The sequence below is a fragment of the Dermacentor albipictus genome, chromosome 7 (assembly GCF_038994185.2).
Source record: "Dermacentor albipictus isolate Rhodes 1998 colony chromosome 7, USDA_Dalb.pri_finalv2, whole genome shotgun sequence".
NCBI lineage: Eukaryota > Metazoa > Arthropoda > Arachnida > Ixodida > Ixodidae > Dermacentor > Dermacentor albipictus.
The window spans coordinates 126319665-126336994 of record NC_091827.1 but is presented as its reverse complement, the minus strand read 5'-3'; the positions used below and the strand labels follow the sequence as shown (position 1 = coordinate 126336994).

The 17330-nt window shown below is 50.4% G+C and overlaps 1 protein-coding gene across 4 annotated transcripts in view; it reads left to right on the top strand.

Annotated features, from left to right (window-relative positions):
* The window catches only part of LOC135907116 (uncharacterized), a 288229-nt gene that overhangs the window by 124210 nt on the left and 146689 nt on the right, over positions 1-17330 (top strand). For all 4 annotated transcript variants that reach the window (XM_070522689.1, XM_070522688.1, XM_070522687.1 and 1 more), the window contains exon 3: positions 1810-1884. In XM_070522689.1, the coding sequence (XP_070378790.1) occupies positions 1810-1884 (75 nt within the window). The remainder of the gene's footprint in view (positions 1-1809; positions 1885-17330) is intronic.

The following is a 17330-nucleotide window of genomic DNA, read 5'->3' as shown; positions in this document are numbered from 1 at the left end:
GTCTTTTCTTGAAGTACCAGCTTGTCAAAATATGCAGCTTCTTAGGATGCCGTTCTGTTAACTTTAAAACAATAGAATATTGGAAATGTGGCACATGTTCGCCATATTGCTTCGAGTATCGTATTTCTTACGCATAGAAACAGTTCTTCATGGGCACATGTTGACTATCAAGATGAATGAAGATGAATACCCTGGCGTACTCATGCGAATGCTTTGGTCTCCTTCATGCTTTAGTCTGCTCGCACATGAATAACAGTACACTGGTATGGAGGACTACTATAGAAACTAATCATGAAAAAGTAGTCATCCTTGAGAAACGTGCTCATCGCATTGTTGTTAACACCAGGGTAAGACCGGACAAAACAAATAAATAAAGGCCATAGAATTAGGCCCGTATTTTCCTTGCACACGTGTAATTTATTACGATAAAGGGGAATAGTGGGCAACTTGGTTGATCTTCATATTCATAATAAACGCAGCGCAAGAGAAATGGCAACACAAGACAGAGAGGTACACAGGACAGGCGCTGTCCTATGGACGTCTCTGTATTGCGTTGCCGTTCGTCTTGAGCTACTTTTAGTATGAAACTATCACACACCTGTAGAAACAAAGAAAACACGCGCTTGGAAATATTTCTCACTTAGCTCCACTGCATTTCAATGATCCGCCGTACTCGCACCACTACGAACCACACTGGTTGTTACCAGCAGTAAGAATAAACTGTGGGTGGAAAACTTTAGTTTAATAGTTGCCACAAGCCATAAACAAAATTATCAAGGGTACACAGTAATGTGGACAACTTCAGTAACTTGGCCTTGCATGAATTGTTTGTTTAGTAAGGTTGGCCACCTCAGCGCCAATTTCATAAATATGATGAGTTCAAGATTGTAATCTTTTTTATAAACAATGTTCTTCTGATTGATCTGTTTCTCTCAATAATTATTGAAAAGACTAGCGCAAAATAGCAGGGACACAGAAAAAGAAGACGACAGGACTGGCGCTAATTACACACTCGCCACTAGTCTTCTCCGTCTTGTTTTGTTCTTTTCGTCAACTGCGCAAGGTGATGTGCAGTTTCTTTTTTCATTATTATTATATACTGGGCAAGTTTACCAGCATTCCCTTTCTTATTCATAGCGAGAATGTCAGTCGTCTCCTGCCACTGCCTGTTGTAATTGGGGCGGAAACCTAATTTGTCAAGCACTTTTCTAGTCTACCACCTCGTTCATCTTATTTTATTGGTGAAAAACAAATTGTGTTTTGTTGTATTGTGCAGAGCATAGTAAAACTGGGATTCTTGCATTTTGATGCGTACCTAAATGCCCCCATTGGTTGGTTATCTTAAAGCTTTCTTCTCGTCTTTAGGCTATCACACAAGTGTGGCGTTGGTCAGGTGCAATAATGATGTCATTTTAATAATTCAGCGCTTTTAACCCTGTGGTCCAGTGGCGACATGCAGGGAAATGTCTGCAGTCGTAGACGGAGCAGATACCCTGGCATGACGGGTATAACAGCTGACACACTGTGCAGAAATTTCAGCCATTATTGAAACCAATGTTACGTTACAGCAGCGCTTCGTTTATAACTAGAAATGTTTGTTCGTGAGTGGCTTATGAAAACGAAGGAATAAAATTGAAGAAAGGAAGTCCCTTCCTTCACCAGCCGAGAAATAGTTGCATGCTCGGCGCAGTAGGGACAGTTTAACACGCATAAGCATGTTATTATGTCTGGCCTCTTCCTAAGATTTGTGCTTCGTTTCTCTACTTGCTCAGTGATCACTTAACTCGCAATTTTTTTCTATATTGACAGTGCTGGCAAACGTGCGAGCTCATCGAGGCAAACTACCCTGTCTGGGGCAACATGTGCCAAATTGAAGACATCTGCGTGAGTCTTTCTGTTGAGCTCTATTCGAGCTTTTTTTCTTTTTAGCTAACACAAAAAGGCCTAAAGGTTTCAGAGTCGTACAACAAAATGCTTTTGGTAGTTCATTGGAAAGCATGTGTCTGTTTCCTTATCTAAACTGGACTTCCCCTTAGTTGCTGGCTAAGGGACAAGCGCAACAATTACGAGGCAAATGAGTTCACTTGTTCACGTAGCACACTGGTCGTAATCAAAGAAAAAGGCTACACGATCCAAAACATAGTTAAATAAATACGTGTATTTATTTTTGGTAAAAGCATGTTAGACTCAAACCACAACGATGTCCACGAACGCAGTCGGCGATCGCCGGAATTTGATTTGCAGGTCCAGCCCGTCGGCTTTTACACGCTACTCGTCGAAGGCAGTAGTGTAATCGCACGTGCCCACGGGGTTTCCAGAAAGTACTACGCGATTCATGTCTCGGATGTAATCGGATAATACACAGTTCGGCGAGGATATAAGCAACAAACAGAATGAGCGATAACATTCGCATGAGTTCCAAATAACGCAGGTGCGGCTGCGCTGAGGGCTGAACTATAGCGTTTCACATTTGGTAACAGGTGAAAAGCGGTCACCAGAGAAACCTAAACGACTACACGTGTCAATATAATGTTAAACAACAAGCATCTAACACACATTAAAAAATAAAGAAACAAGAACACGTAATATCACATTATCATTGAATAAATACAGCATTTCAGGAAAACATTATACGAGATATACAGGGTGTTACACATAGATTGCACGAAAGATTTTAAAAACGTGGTAAACCACTACTGAATAAAACCAATGGCACATGGTTGGCCGTCATGTAGCGCTCCTTAGAGTATGTCTATATTACGCCTAATTACAAGTAAGTATGAAGGATTATGCAAAATATTATTGCGATGGCAACTGTATAGACACTCTAGGCGCATTTTTACCGTCGCCGTCCCCCCCCCCCCCCCCCCACCGTGATGTTCACTATAAAGTCCAAGCGCGATAACACCGTTACCGCGTGACGTTTGCCATAAGGCGTATGCCGTATGCCATGACGTATGACGATCGCCGCGTGACGTATGCTGTAAGTGCGAGTGAAAGCACGCGAGGGAAACCGGCGATCACGGCTCAATCTGGAGCGCGCGAAGGAGAAAGCGGAAATCATACGCGCCGTCTTTCGTCACGCGAAAGGGCATAGGGGGTGGGTGGGTTGGGAGGGAGGCAGGAACTGCGTATTTCGCGACCGGAAGCAAGGGGAACCGCTGCTCAACGCGGGGAGGCCGTGCGGTAGGGAGGAGAGAGGCGGCTTCGACAAGTGTGGACTGTGCACGGCTTCGCGCAGTCTTGCGCACCGTATCTTGACAGGAGCCGCGTTTACACGAAAGCGACAGTGGCGCATCGCGTCACGTGTCTAGCGCATCGCATTCATGTAAACAGCGGTAATGCGTTAGGAAGGCGCAGCGCAATAATGCGTGAGGCGAGGTTAGCTTTACGGGCGTGAGTCGATGATGATAATGATAGCAACTTTATTGTACCACCAGATAAGGAGGCCCCCTAATCCACATGCACAAAGGCCTGTGTGCCGGGGACGGTACCCAGGCCTAGGGGACGGGGGCTGGGACCTCCTCCATTAGAAGCGAGCAAAGAGGTCTTGACTCTTCGCGGCTTCTTCAGCCAGGCGGATGGCGTGTTGCTATGGAGTAGTGTCCTCGCTCCGCAGCAGGGCTTCTCAGGCCTCTCTACAATTTATGTTTGCTTTAGCCGCTGCGGAGCTAGCGCATTCCCAGATTATGTATACCATGGTATGCACAGACCGGGTTTACGAAGTTCCCAGCTTGCAGGCGGCGCCATGCGACTGCCTCTCTATTGTTTGGATTTCTGTCCGGCGGTGGCACCAGTATCCTGCGTAGCCGATAATTTTCTACAATCTCCATATAATTTTGCAGACGCTCGTCCATGCTCCGGCAGTCGGGCGGCTCCACAGCGACCAGGAAGTAGAGAGCTCAGGCTAACTCGTGGGCCGCCTCGTTGCCAGGAAAGGATGTGTGTGCCGGGGTCCAAATTAGGCTAATTTTTCTGTTTAGCCGACTACTAGTGAGAACCCTTGCCACTTCCGGCGAGATCCTACCTTTTCAAAATTCCAGATAGTCGTTTTGCTATCGCTAATTATGACATTTTCTTCCGTTCCAACGCAAGCAAGCACTATCGCAATTTCTTCAGCCGTTTCCGTGGCTTCTAATGGCGGCGGCCGATACGGAGGCCCCTCGGCCGTCGACCACCGAGGCGACCACTGCGCCCGACTTGCCCCTTGCAGCGTCCACGTACGTAACCGACTTGCTGCCCATCGAATCGAAGCGTTTGATTAGTGCTTCTGCTCTCTTTTCCCTCCTCTCTGTGTTGAATATGGGATGCATGTTACGAGGGAGGGGGGAAATGATTAGATTTTCTCGGTAGTCCTGCGCGATGTTTGGTTGCCTCGTAGACCCCTATCTGTTTGCAGACCTACAAATTCGAGGATAGCTCTGCCCGTGGTCGTTCGGCTTAAACTTTCGAACTACGAAATTCTGACAGCCTCCGCTATTTAGACCCAAGTATTCTGCACTCTCATACAGAGGAGCTTCTCTTTGGAGGTACTAATTGGTAAGCCCAAGGCCCTCTTTATGCATCGTCGAATGAGCGAGTCAAGTTTCCTACTCTCACCCGACCTGATGTTTAAATAAGGCGTAGCATAGCATACGCAGTTTATTACGTATGCTTGGGTTAGTTTAAGCAAGCTTCTTTCCTTCAGGCCTCGTGCTTTCAGCGCGACCCTTCTAAGTATGCCAAGGGCTTGCATGGCAAATCCCTCTACATTTTTTATTGCCCCATTATTATATCCACTTTCCTGTATGAAAAGTCCCAAGATTCTGATTTGGTTTACCTTTGGAACAACTTTAATGTCAAATTCCCAGCTCCGCTTGCACCTGAGTGACTTTGGGTTGTAGACGAATAATGCCGATTTTCGCGGAGAGCATGAGAGACCCCTACTGGCAGCATGGTCCACGACAGTGTCCACCACTGCCTGCAGGCGCTCCTGGATGCTCGCATCGCTCCCATGGTTGGTCCGGAAGCTGATCTCATCCGCATACATACTGATATATAGCCCCTGTATGCTTCTCAGAACTTCGGGGAGGCCCCTCATCGCCATCTTGAAGAGGAACGGGGAGAGAAGCGAGCCCTGCGCCCTGTCATAGTCAAAGTGAAAGTTGGTTGTCAGAAATACGTTAGAAAAAGAAGGTCGAACCTAGAATATTTTGGAACCACATAAAATTATTAGGCAGGACGTCAACAATACAACATATACTAGACGAACATGAAAACAGACTGGAAGGAGAAGCGGTAATAAATTACATCCAAAAAATAACAGCCGAATCTTTCCATGGCAATGACGAGCTTGTATTCGAAGAAAAAAAGAGCGTCCAAGAGACCCAGGTGGAAAAGGAGCTGCTGCTGACAACATTCAACTGGATGAAAGCCGATGAGAAAATTCCCAAGAACACAGCCACAGGGCTAGACGAGGTTCCCGTTAGGCTGAATAATGAACTAGGACCAAAAAGTAACGAAGCTCTGGTGAAAGCAGTGGAAGAAATATTAAAAGATAGACGAATACCAGACAGTTGGCGACAAAGTACAATGAATTTGAGTTCTAAAGGTAAGAGGGAGAAAGACAGAATTCGCTCAAATAGACTGTTGGCCATTACATCGGTAATATACAGGCTAGCAGTGCGGGTAATCAAATAAAAGCTTTAAGCATGGGCACAGAATAATGGCAATTTGAGAGAACTTCAGAATGACTTCAGAATAGTTAGGTGTTTAGATGGTAACTTATTTGTTCTTACTCAGTGTCTTGAAATATCAAAAGTAGAAAGCAGACCATTATATGTAGCAGTTGTAGACATTACAGGAGCCTCTGCCAACGTAGACCGCAACATTTTGTGGGATATTCTTGAAGGGGAAAGCTTAGGTGACGATTGTCTACAGCTTTTGAGAGAGATTTACCTAGAAAATACCGTTTGCGTTGAATGGGAAGGGATGAGGAGCGCCGAGAAAGTTCATATCAACAAGGGACTGAGGCAGGGGTGCCCTTTCCCCGCTGCTGTTTATGATGTACATGGTGAGGATGGAGAGGGCGCTAGAAGGAAGTAATATCGGGTTTTATTCTCCCACACAAACAGGCGGGCACAGTAATAGAGCAGCAGCGTCCAGGTTTATTTTATGCTGACGGCATTGTGTTTCTAGCTAACAAGCAAAGTGATTTCCAACGTCTGGCTAATATCTGTGGAGAGGAAGGCAACAATTTAGGTTTGAAATTTAGTGTTAGGAAATTGGATGTAATGGTATTCAATGAAAACAGTGAACAGACAGTGGCGATACAGGGCCAGGAAATACCTCGGGTAACAGAATATAAATGCGTTTATATATGGATAAACGGAGGCAATATCTATATGGAAACACAGGAACAAACAATAACAGTGAAGGGGAAGAGAAATGCAGCCATAATGAAGCACAGAACGCTATGGGGACACAATAGGTACGAGGTGCTCCGAGGTATGTGGAAAGGTGTAATGGTTCCAGGACTTACTTTTGGAAATGCTGTTGTTTGCTTTAAATCAGTGGTACAATCAGGACTCGATGGGAACCAAAGGTCAGTGGGCCGCCTCACATTGCGAGCTCACGGGAAGGCTAAAAAATGAAGCTGTGCAGGGTCATATGGGCTGGCCTGGTTTTGAAGTGAGGGAAGCTCGCAGTAAAACTAAATATGAAGAACGACTGAGGAATATGGAAGAAAGTCAATGGGCTGGGAGAGTGTTTAGGTATCTGTGCAGGAAAAAGATTGATTCACGGTGGAGGAAGAGAACCGGGAAGCTAACCAGCAAGTATGCGGCCTGCAGGGTGTGCAACACAGCAACAAAGAACGTCAAGCGGAAAATCAGAGAGGCTGAAATAATCTCATGGGTGGCGGCAATGGAAAAGGAACCTGCCATGAGTAACTACTTAAGAGGAAAGAACGAAATCAGCAAAGAAACAATTTTTGATAACTCAAAGGTGAACTCATTACTTTTCGAAGCGAGATTGGGATGCCTTAGAAGACGCATTGGTAGCTGGAGATATAAGAAAGAAGAAGTATGTGCTTGCTGCGGTATAGCTAAGGGAAATATGGAGCATGTTTTTTTAGAATGTGAAGACGTCTACCCAGTGGTCGATTTAGGCACCACTGACCTCCTTGAAGCCCTTGGGTTCAGGGATAGCAGTGAAAAAGTAAGCATGTCTGCAATAGGGCTTAGTAAGAGTCAACTGGAGGATTGGTGGAAGAAAAGTGGGGAAAAGGCAAAAAACGGAGACGTACAAAAGCACAGTTCGCAATAGGGGATCAGAAAATTTGGTTGTGGGAGTTCATCGTGTTTTCTTTTTTTTATTGTTTAACCTAGGTAAGGCATTGGGCAGTGTAATAGCAAGAGCTAGGTGGCGCAACCCACCGCCCCGTTACAAAGAAGACGCTCGTAACATCCATCCATCCATCCATCCATCCATCCATCCATCCATCCATCCATCCAATGATTACGGGGACCTTGCTACGCTAGTCGGCCATAGCCTGGTGCCGATCGAGGGCGGCCTTGCTCGGTTGCTGCTAGCATTTCTCCCACGCCTAATGGGCACTCTGGATGAGGTTGCGGTAAAGCGCAAATATTTCGAGGTGTGGGCGGAGTGAACGAAGCGTGGGGAAAGAAACTCGTAATACTTCCCTCTTCTACCGTCAAATGATCTATTTCCAAGAAGAGTGTGGTCAGAGGAGAGTTCCCTCTGACTTTCCCGCCGATGGATGGATGGATGAAAAACTTTATTAGGGTCCTTTAGGGCGCGCACTAGCGCGCAGCGGGCCGCTCCCACGTCGGGACAGAGAGGCCGAGTCTCTCCGCCGCGTCGCGGGCCCGTTGGACAGCCCATAACTGTTCTTCGAGGTTGGGGCTGTGTAGGACCGCATCCCAACGTGAAGAAGTGTTGTTTTCATCGCTGTGTAACGCGGGACATAGCCAGAGCATCTGAGGTAAATTCGCTAAATCATTGCATAGTGCACATGCATTTGTTGTGTGAATTTCGGGGTACACCTTGTGAAGAAGTAGGGGGTTTGGGTAAGCCCCCGTCTGTAGAAGCCTGAGTGTCAAAGCTTGAGGTCTATTGAGTTTGCAGTGTGGGAGGGGGTAGATCCTCCGAGCCAAATAAAAGTGCTTAGTAATTTCGGTGTAGGAGGAAGGAGAGTCCCGATTGTCAGTACCCCCAGCGTCAGGCTGCCCGGTAGCTACGCGGTTGATGATCCCTCGCGCAGCTCCGTGTGCCGACTCGTTGAGGTTGGGCGGGGCACCCTCGATCTGTCCCATGTGGGCTGGAAACCAAATCAAGGTGTGTGGCTTGATCTCCTTGCTTCCTAGTATCCTTAGGGCCAGCTCGGATATGGTACCTTTGGCAAATGCCCTAACAGCTGATATGGAGTCACTGTAGATTGATGTCCTCCTGTCGTCCAATAAGGCCATCGCTATTGCAGCCTGCTCTGCGATCTCAGAGGACGTCGTCCGAATCGAGATTGCGTTTGTTATTTGCCTTTCATGATCTACGCTAACTACAGCGAAGGCCTGTCCGTCGGCGTAGCGCGCTGCGTCTACGAAACTGTTCTCCGAAGCCTGTTCACGAGCCTTTTCCAGGAGAGCCCTCGCGCGCGCCCGATGTCTTCCCACGTTGTGCTCTGGATGGACGTTTCGTAGGATCGGGGCGACAATGATGCGGTCCCGCTGCTCTCGAGGGATGCTACAGAACTTTGTTTTGATTACTGTGGGGGGAACGCCCAGCTCCTGTAAGATGTGTCTTCCAGCTTGTGTGGTAGATAACCTGACGAACTGGGCCCTCTCCTGTGCTTCCGCTATTTCCTCTAGCGTGTTATGCATGCCAAGTTGAAGTAAGCGTTCCGTGTGAGTGTATATGGGGAGGCCGAGAGCTCTCTTGATTGCTTTCCTGATTAATGCGTTGAGCTTATCCCGCTCCGATCTTTGCTAGTTGTGCATAGCCGCGTCGTAAGTGAAATGACACATTACGAACGCATGTACCAATCTCACGAGGTTATCTTCTCCGAGGCCTTGCTGCCGGTTGGCCACTCTTCTGGTTAGTCTGATGGCATTGTCCGTCTTCTTAGCGAGTCGCAGCACTGTCTGGTTGTTTGAACCATTCGACTCTACCATCATGCCGAGAATCCGGATAGCATCCACCCTCGGAATATATCCTCCGTCGTTTGTGCGCAGTTTTATGTCGCATTCGGTGAGTGGTTTCCACCCCTTTGGTTTCGGGTCTCTGCGCTTGTGTCGATAAAGTAGCAGTTCCGACTTGTGCGGTGAGCACCGAAGGCCCGTGGACTCAAGGTATCTCTCGGTAGCATCAATCGCCTCTTGCAGGGCCGTCTCTACCTGTCCGTCACTACCTCCCGTACACCAGATGGTAACGTCGTCTGCGTATATGGTATGACTGATACCGTCGATAGCAGAGAGTGTCCTGCATAGTCCAATCATGACGAGGTTAAAGAGGGTTGGGGATATGACTGCCCCTTGTGGCGTCCCCTTAGACCCCAGCTTGACCATGTCTGAAGTCAGGTCCCCGATCTTAAGGGCGGCTTCTCTATTTGACAGGAAAGATCTCGTGTAGGAATGAAAGTGCTTCCCCAGGTTAAGACTCGAGATTGTGTTCAAAACTAACGAGTGAAGAACGTTATCGAAGGCCTTTTCCAGATCTAGACCTAGTATGGCTCTCGTGTCCCGCGTATTACAGTCAATAATGTGATGCTTGATGAGCTTCATCGCGTCCTGCGTCGAGAGTCCGACCCTGAAGCCGATCATGTTGTGTGGGTAAATGTCGTGGTCCTCCAGGTAGCCTGAAAGCCTGTTTATGATTACGTGCTCAGCAACCTTCCCTACGCACGATGTGAGCGAAATCGGGCGGAGGTTATCGAGGCTGGGCGGCTTGCCTGGCTTGGGAATGAGAATGGTGCTGGCCGATTTCCACATTTCCGGGACTTTACCGCTGCTCCATGTTTGGTTAATGATGTCCGTTAGGTATTCGATGGACTTCTCGTCCAGGTTCCGTAGAGCTTTGTTTGTGATCTTGTCCGGACCCGGAGCCGATCTGCCGTTGAGGGCATGGAGCGCCTGCCTGATCTCCTCAATCCCGAAATCTGCGTCAAGCTCAGGGTTGTCGGAGCCTTCGTAGTCAGGGCAAGGTGGTGTAGGGCCCGATGCGACTGACAGGTACTTCTTCACTAGTTTGGATAAAATTTCATTGCTCGAATATTCTCGCTTTGCTATGTGTAGGGTGCGCGCCAGTGTGTTGCGTTGGTTGGTTTTAGTGTTTGTCTCGTCGAGGAGATGCTTTAGGAGGTTCCAGGTGCCCCCGTTGCGCAGCTGCCCGTCGATCGAGTTACACACCTCATCCCATTGTTGTTTAGAGAGGGCTCTGCAGTGTTCCTCTATAGTTCTGTTGATTTCCGATATCTTTTTTCTTAGCCTGCGGTTGAGCCGTTGTCCTTTCCACCTGGCGAGGAGCGACTGCTTGGCCTCCAACAGGTGAGCCAGACGGTTGTCCATCTTTTCCACTGGAAGATCGGTACAAACCTCTTTGGTGGTAGCTTTGATGTCCTGCCTAACCTGTACAACCCATTGTTCGAGGCTAGGCTTCTCCACACTCTCCGTTCGCTCTTCCCTAATTTTGCGAAATTTGTCCCAGTCTGTGTACTGGAACATACGCTGTCTCTTCTGCTCGACTTGGAGGTGCGTGGCCAAGATATAATGGTCGCTACCAAAGTCTACCCCGAGGTTCGTCCACTTGACGGCTGCATTGCTCCTGACAAAGGTGAGATCCGGTGTCGTGTCACGGCTCGAAGATGTTCCGCATCTGGTGGGGAACGCTGGGTCCGTGACTAGCATCAAGTTTAGGTTTATAGCCTCACGCCAGAGTTCCTCCCCCTTGTTAGTGTTATATGGGTAGCCCCAGGTGTGGTACGGCGCGTTGAAATCACCAGCTATGATCAAAGGGGAGTCGCGCGCTAGTTGCGTGGCCTTGGTGATTAGGGCTTTGAAGCGTTGTCTTGGAGCTTTGGGACTACTGTAGACATTCACGATGAATATACTTTCGCGGTTAGTTGGGCTAGGAATTATCTCTATCATCATGTATTCGACTTTACTTGCGGTCATGTTAAGGTCGTGAGTGATGTGGGTCAGCTTGTTGCTAATCAGTACGGCGATCCCCCGTCCTTCTTCGTGTTTTGCTACGGGCTTGTAGCCAGACAGCGTGACGTTAGATGTTAATGTTTCTTGTAAAACGATAACATTTGGCTTCTCTGCGTGTGAGCGAATATATTGTTACGTAGGATGACGCAGACGAAAAGCTATGTACAAATATATTTACAAGGAAAATACGCTGCGCTAGGCCAAGAGGCAACAGCCCGCGCTAGCATCAAATCGTCGTCGTCGTCTTCACACTGCTGGCCTTTCGTGATCGCACATATTGTGCCGTAGCACTACCCCCGGCTGCAAAAGCGCCGTCCCGGAGCGACTAAAGATCGGACTCGGAAGCAGTGTAGTAGGCCTTGAGCCTACTGACGTGTACGACATCACGAGATGCCACAGGAGAGGACGAGGTTGAGCCCACAGGAGCAATTTCGTAAGTCACAGGCGTCACCTGGCGCAGCACGCGGTAGGGCCTTGTGTATCGCGAAAGAAGTTTCTCTGAAAGTCCGACGTGACGAGAGGGCGACCACAGGAGCACGAGCGCACCAGGCGAAAACTGTACGTCACGATGGCGGGCGTTGTACTGACACTGCTGAGTGGTCTGTGAGGCCGTAAGTCGAGCACGGGCAAGCTGGCGTGCATGGTCGGCGAGGGCGATGCGGTCGCGCGCATACTCGCTTGTTAAGACCGCAGCAGGAGGAAGTGCCGTGTCAAGGGGCAAGGTAGGTTCGCGACCGTACAGGAGATAAAAGGGAGAAAATCCGGCGGTGTCGTGCCGGGAAGAATTGTACGCAAATGTTACGTAAGGAAGGGCAATGTCCCAGTCGCGGTGGTCCTTGGAAACGTACTTTGACAGCATATCGGTAAGAGTACGGTTTAACCGCTCTGTCAGGCCATTGGTTTGAGGATGGTATGAGGTAGTCAGCTTGTGTTGAGTGGAGCAGGAACGTACAATGTCAGCGATAACTTTCGAGAGGGAGTTACGACCACGGTCAGTGAGCAGCTGTCGTGGGGCGCCATGAAGTAAGATAATGTCACGCAAGAGAAAGTCCGCGACGTCAGTGGCGCAACTGGTAGGGAGAGCCCGCGTGATAGCGTATCGGGTGGCATAATCAGTTGCGACGGCTACCCATTTGTTCCCAGAGGATGACGTGGGAAAGGGACCGACGAGGTCTAATCCAACACGAAAGAACGGTTCCACAGGGACAGTGATCGGCTGCAGATGACCGGCAGGTAGCACCTGAGGTGTTTTCCGACGCTGGCAGGTATCACAGGCAGCAACATAGTGTCGGACGGAGCGAGCGAGACCAGGCCAATAGAAGCGGCGGCGGACGCGGTCGTACGTGCGGGTTACGCCAAGATGTCCTGCAGTAGGTGCGTCATGCATCTCAAAGAGCACAGTCTGTCGTAGATGTTTTGGCACGACGAGAAGAAGATCAGATCCGTCAGGGAGGAAGTTCCTTCGGTACAGAATGCCGCCCTGGAGGACATATCGGCGAACGGATGCGTCGGTAGGTGTAGACCGCAGACGCTCGATGAGTACTCGCAGCGATAGGTCTCGGTACTGCTCATCGGCGATGTTAGCGAAGGCAGACAGAGAAAATGCCGTCGGCGGTACTACTGTCGGCGTCGTCAGGCTCGTCTACCGGGTAGCGAGACAGGCAGTCAGCGTCCTTGTGTAGTCGGCCAGATTTGTAGGTGACAGAGAACGAATATTCTTAGAGGCGTAAGGCCCAGCGACCAAGTCTTCCTGAAGGGTCTTTCAATGAGCATAACCAACAAAGCGCGTGATGGTCTGTGATAACGGAAAAGGGTCGGCCATATAAGTATGGGCGGAACTTCGCAACCGCCCAAACTAGGGCCAGACACTCACGCTCAGTGATGGAATAGTTGCGCTCCGCGGGTTAGAGGAGCCTGCTGGCGTAAGCGATAACACGGTCGTTGCCGCGCTGGCGTTGTGCCAGTACTGCGCCAATTCCGTGACCGCTGGCATCAGTACGAACTTCGGTAGGCGCAGAAGGATCGAAATGGGCCAGAACGGGAGGCGTTGTGAGAACGTCGATTAGATGCGAGAATGCAGAGGCCTCGTTATCGCCCCACTGGAAAGGGGCGTCTTTTTTCAAAAGCCCGGTGAGTGGTCGTGCTATGGCCGCGAAATTTTTCACGAAACGGCGGAAGTAGGAACAAAGGCCGATGAAGCTGCGCACATCCTTGACACACTTCGGAACAGGAAAGTGCGTAACAGCATGGATCTTGCCTGGGTCCGGTTGCACTCCGTTCGCGTCAACGAGATGTCCAAGGACGGTAATCTGGCGACGGCCGAATTGGCACTTCGATGCGTTCAGTTGCAGACCGGCGCGACGAAAAACGTCCAGGACTGCCGAGAGGCGCTCGAGGTGCGTAGCGAACGTTGGGAAGAATACTATGACGTCGTCCAAGTAGCACAGGCATGTGGACCATTTGAAACCGTGAAGAAGGGAGTCCACCATGCGTTCGAAAGTGGCAGGAGCGTTACATAGACCAAACGGCATCACTTTGAATTGATAAAGACCGTCCGGAGTTACAAAAGCAGTCTTCTCGCGGTCGAGATCGTCCACAGCAATCTGCCAGTAGCCGGAGCGGAGGTCAATAGAAGAGAAGTAGCGAGCACCATGGAGGCAGTCAAAGGCGTCATCGATCCGAGGTAGGGGATACACGTCCTTTTTGGTAACCCTGTTAAGGTGCCGATAATCCACGCAAAAGCGCCATGAGCCATCCTTCTTTTTTACCAGTACAACCGGTGACGCCCATGGACTACATGACGGTTCTATGATGTTATTGGCAAGCATTTTGCGAACTTCAGCGTGAATAACTTGACGCTCAACCGGTGACACTCGATTCGGGCGGTGATGAATAGGAGGGGCATCGCCGGTATTAATGCGATGTTTAACAGTTGTAGTTTGGGCCAAAGGACGATCGTTAAAGTCAAAAATATCGTTGTACGAAAACAGAACGCGGTAGAGCTCACGAGCGTGCTCGGACGGCATGTCGGGCGCAATCATTTTCTGTAAGTCGGCGATGGTGCAAGTTGTCGACTGAGATGGTAGGGGAGGATCGGCTGAATTGCTGTCTACCTCAATAGATGCTATTGAGTGATCTTCGAATGAGCAAAGCTGGGCCAGAGACATCCCGCGTGGCAGCACTCGTGTCGTCAAGCCAAAATTGACCACGGGCAGGCAGACGCCATTAGCCGTAATAGATAAAACGGTATGAGGTACCGTGATCCCGTGTGTAAGGAGGACGTCTTGTATAGGAGCCGCGATATAGTGACCGTCGGGCACTGGTGGGGATGACACTAGGTCAACGTAAGTCAGTGCCGTAGGTGGCAAGCGAACAAAGTCGACGGAACTGAGGCGAATGGGGTGTGGTTCAGCGGGATCCAGAACAGGCAGGTCAAGGCGGAGAGTACTGGCGGAACAATCAATGAGAGCAGAATGTGCGGAGAGGAAGTCTAAGCCGAGGATGATGTCGTGGGGACAGTGGGCGATGACTGTGAATAGCACGACTGTTGAGCGATCGGCGAAGGAGACGCGGGCGGCACACATACCAATTACGGGGGCTATTCCGCCATCGGCGACACGGACAACAAGCGTCGTGGCGGGCGTGATTATTTTTTTCAGGCGAGTACGAAAGTCCGCGCTCATTACCGACAAATACGCCCCAGTGTCTATAACAGCAGATACAGGAACACCGTCGACTTGCACGTCAAGAAGGTTCAGATGGCTGGGCAACGTCAGTGGAGGATTTGGCGGCGTAGGGAGCAATGCAGCGTCACCTCGAGGCGCTGCATCATTCAGTTTTCCGGCTGGGAGCGGCGTCCGAAGGGAGTCGGCGAAAAGGAGCGACGGGGCTGGGGAGAGCGAGATTGTCGTCCTTGGGGCGAAGGTGAACGAGAATAGGGGCGGTTCGGCGAAGGAGAGTCAGTGGCGGCATTATCGGAGCGTGCGGCATAAGGACGAGAAGGGCCACCCGAGGGGCGAGAATAGGCAGTATAAGCGGACCGGGTCGGGGAAGTACAGCGACTTCGACAGTGCCGAGAAATGTGCCCGATGCGACGGCAGTGAAAACAAATGGGCTTGTCGTCAGCAGTGCGCCATTCAGCTGGGTTGCGGAAACGTGGTTGGTAAGACGATGCGGGACGGGGCGGAATCGAAGAAGCCGGATGGGTATCAGGGTGATGGGCCGAGCAGATGGTGTGAAGGCCCATGTTTTCGAACTCCTGGCGGACAACTGCCTGGATCAGGGAAACCGTGACTGCCGGTGCGTTGGTGGGGCTGGAGTCGAAGGCAGCTGGATAGGCGGCCTCAATCTCACGCCGAACGATCTTGGTAATATCGCCGGTGTTGTTGGGACGAGGAGCGTCGGCACAGGAAGAAGTCGCTGGGGTGTTGGGCAAACGGGCAAACTGCTGATCGATACGTCTGCTTTTAGCGAGTTCCAGGCGGCGGCACTCTTTGATAACAGGATCCACCGTCGCGACGTTGTTGAATACGAGCAAGTTGAAGGCGTCATCGGCAATGCCTTTGAGGATGTGGGATACCTTGTCTGACTCAGGCATGTGTGCATCAACTTTGCGGCACAGAGCCAGAACGTCCTGAATGTACGTGACATAGGGCTCTGTTGACGTCTGCACACGGTCGGAAAGCGCCTTCTGCACGGCAAGTTTTTGACCGTAGGGGTTGCCGAACAAGTCTCGGAGCTTTTGCTTGAACGAATCCCAACTGGTGAGCTCATCTTCGTGCGTGCGATACCAAACTCGAGGTGTGCCACCGAGGTAAAAAACTACGTTGGCGAGCATGATAGTAGGGTCCCACCGGTTATTGCGGCTGACGTGTTCGTACAGGCTGATCCAGTCGTCGACGTCTTCCCCATCGTGGCCCGAGAATACGCCAGGATCACGGGTAGCGGGGAGAGTGATGTAGGTCGTCGAAGTGGCAGGAGGGGTCGGAGCCGGCGGATTCGGGTTGTCGTCGCCGGGAGCCATGAAGGAAGGCTCGACGTACCGTCCACTGCGAAGCTCCGTGACGAGGTACAGGGAACGTCCACCTCCACCAGATATGTTACGTAGGATGACGCAGACGAAAAGCTATGTACAAATATATTTACAAGGAAAATACGCTGCGCTAGGCCAAGAGGCAACAGCCCGCGCTAGCATCAAATCGTCGTCGTCGTCTTCACACTGCTGGCCTTTCGTGATCGCACATATTGTGCCGTAGCAATATTGTTGCAGGGGAGCCCTCTTTGGAAGGAAACCCCTGCAATTCCATTGCCACATTCTGAAGGAGCTAGTTTGAGTGGCCATCGTATTGCTCTTGAGGTGCTGTGCTAACCTTTGGAGGGCCGATCGCCCCCGAGCTGTTACTAGTCGATGCTGTTGCTGGGAGTGTAGGAGTTTTAGGTACCAGCACAGGTGTTACAACGTTTTCTAAGAAGGATTCAATTTTGCTGATCCGCTGATTAGTGCGCTCCTCCATGGACGCCATGTTGCTGTGGAAGAGCGAGAACTTTTCATTTATCTGCTTTATGCTGTCACTTAGAGCGGAAAGCAACTCGCGAATCTCCGATTTGGCCCTGCCTGGTGCTCTTTCTTGCTCGTTAGCGATTGCCCTCTTCTTAGCGGGCCTCTCTGTATCGATCATCTCAACCATGGGGACTTCCATTGGCTGAGGAGCTGCCGGTTGCTTATCCGTATCGCTCTTCTCAACCATGGGGACTTGCATTGGCTGGGGAGTGGCTGGCTGCTTGTCAGCCATGACGGGTTGACTGCGCTTCTTAATTTCGGCAATTTCTGTCATCAGTCGAGCTATCGTGTTCTTCATCATCTCCTTTTCACGCTCAAGTTGTGCTAGTCTGTTGTTACCTCTATCATGCTCTGGCGGTGAGCCCCGCGTTACCTTTTCCGGCGTTCCTCGAACTCGGTCGGCCCAAGTTGGGTAGCACTCGGGTCGGCGATCCCTGGAGCAGGACCTCGAGCAGGACCTGAACTTGACTTGACTGCCTCGGCGCCGGGATCTGGAGCGACCCCTGGAGCGTGATCTGGTCCTGGTTCTGGAACAAGAGCGCCCTCTGGATCGAGAGCGACTCCGTGGG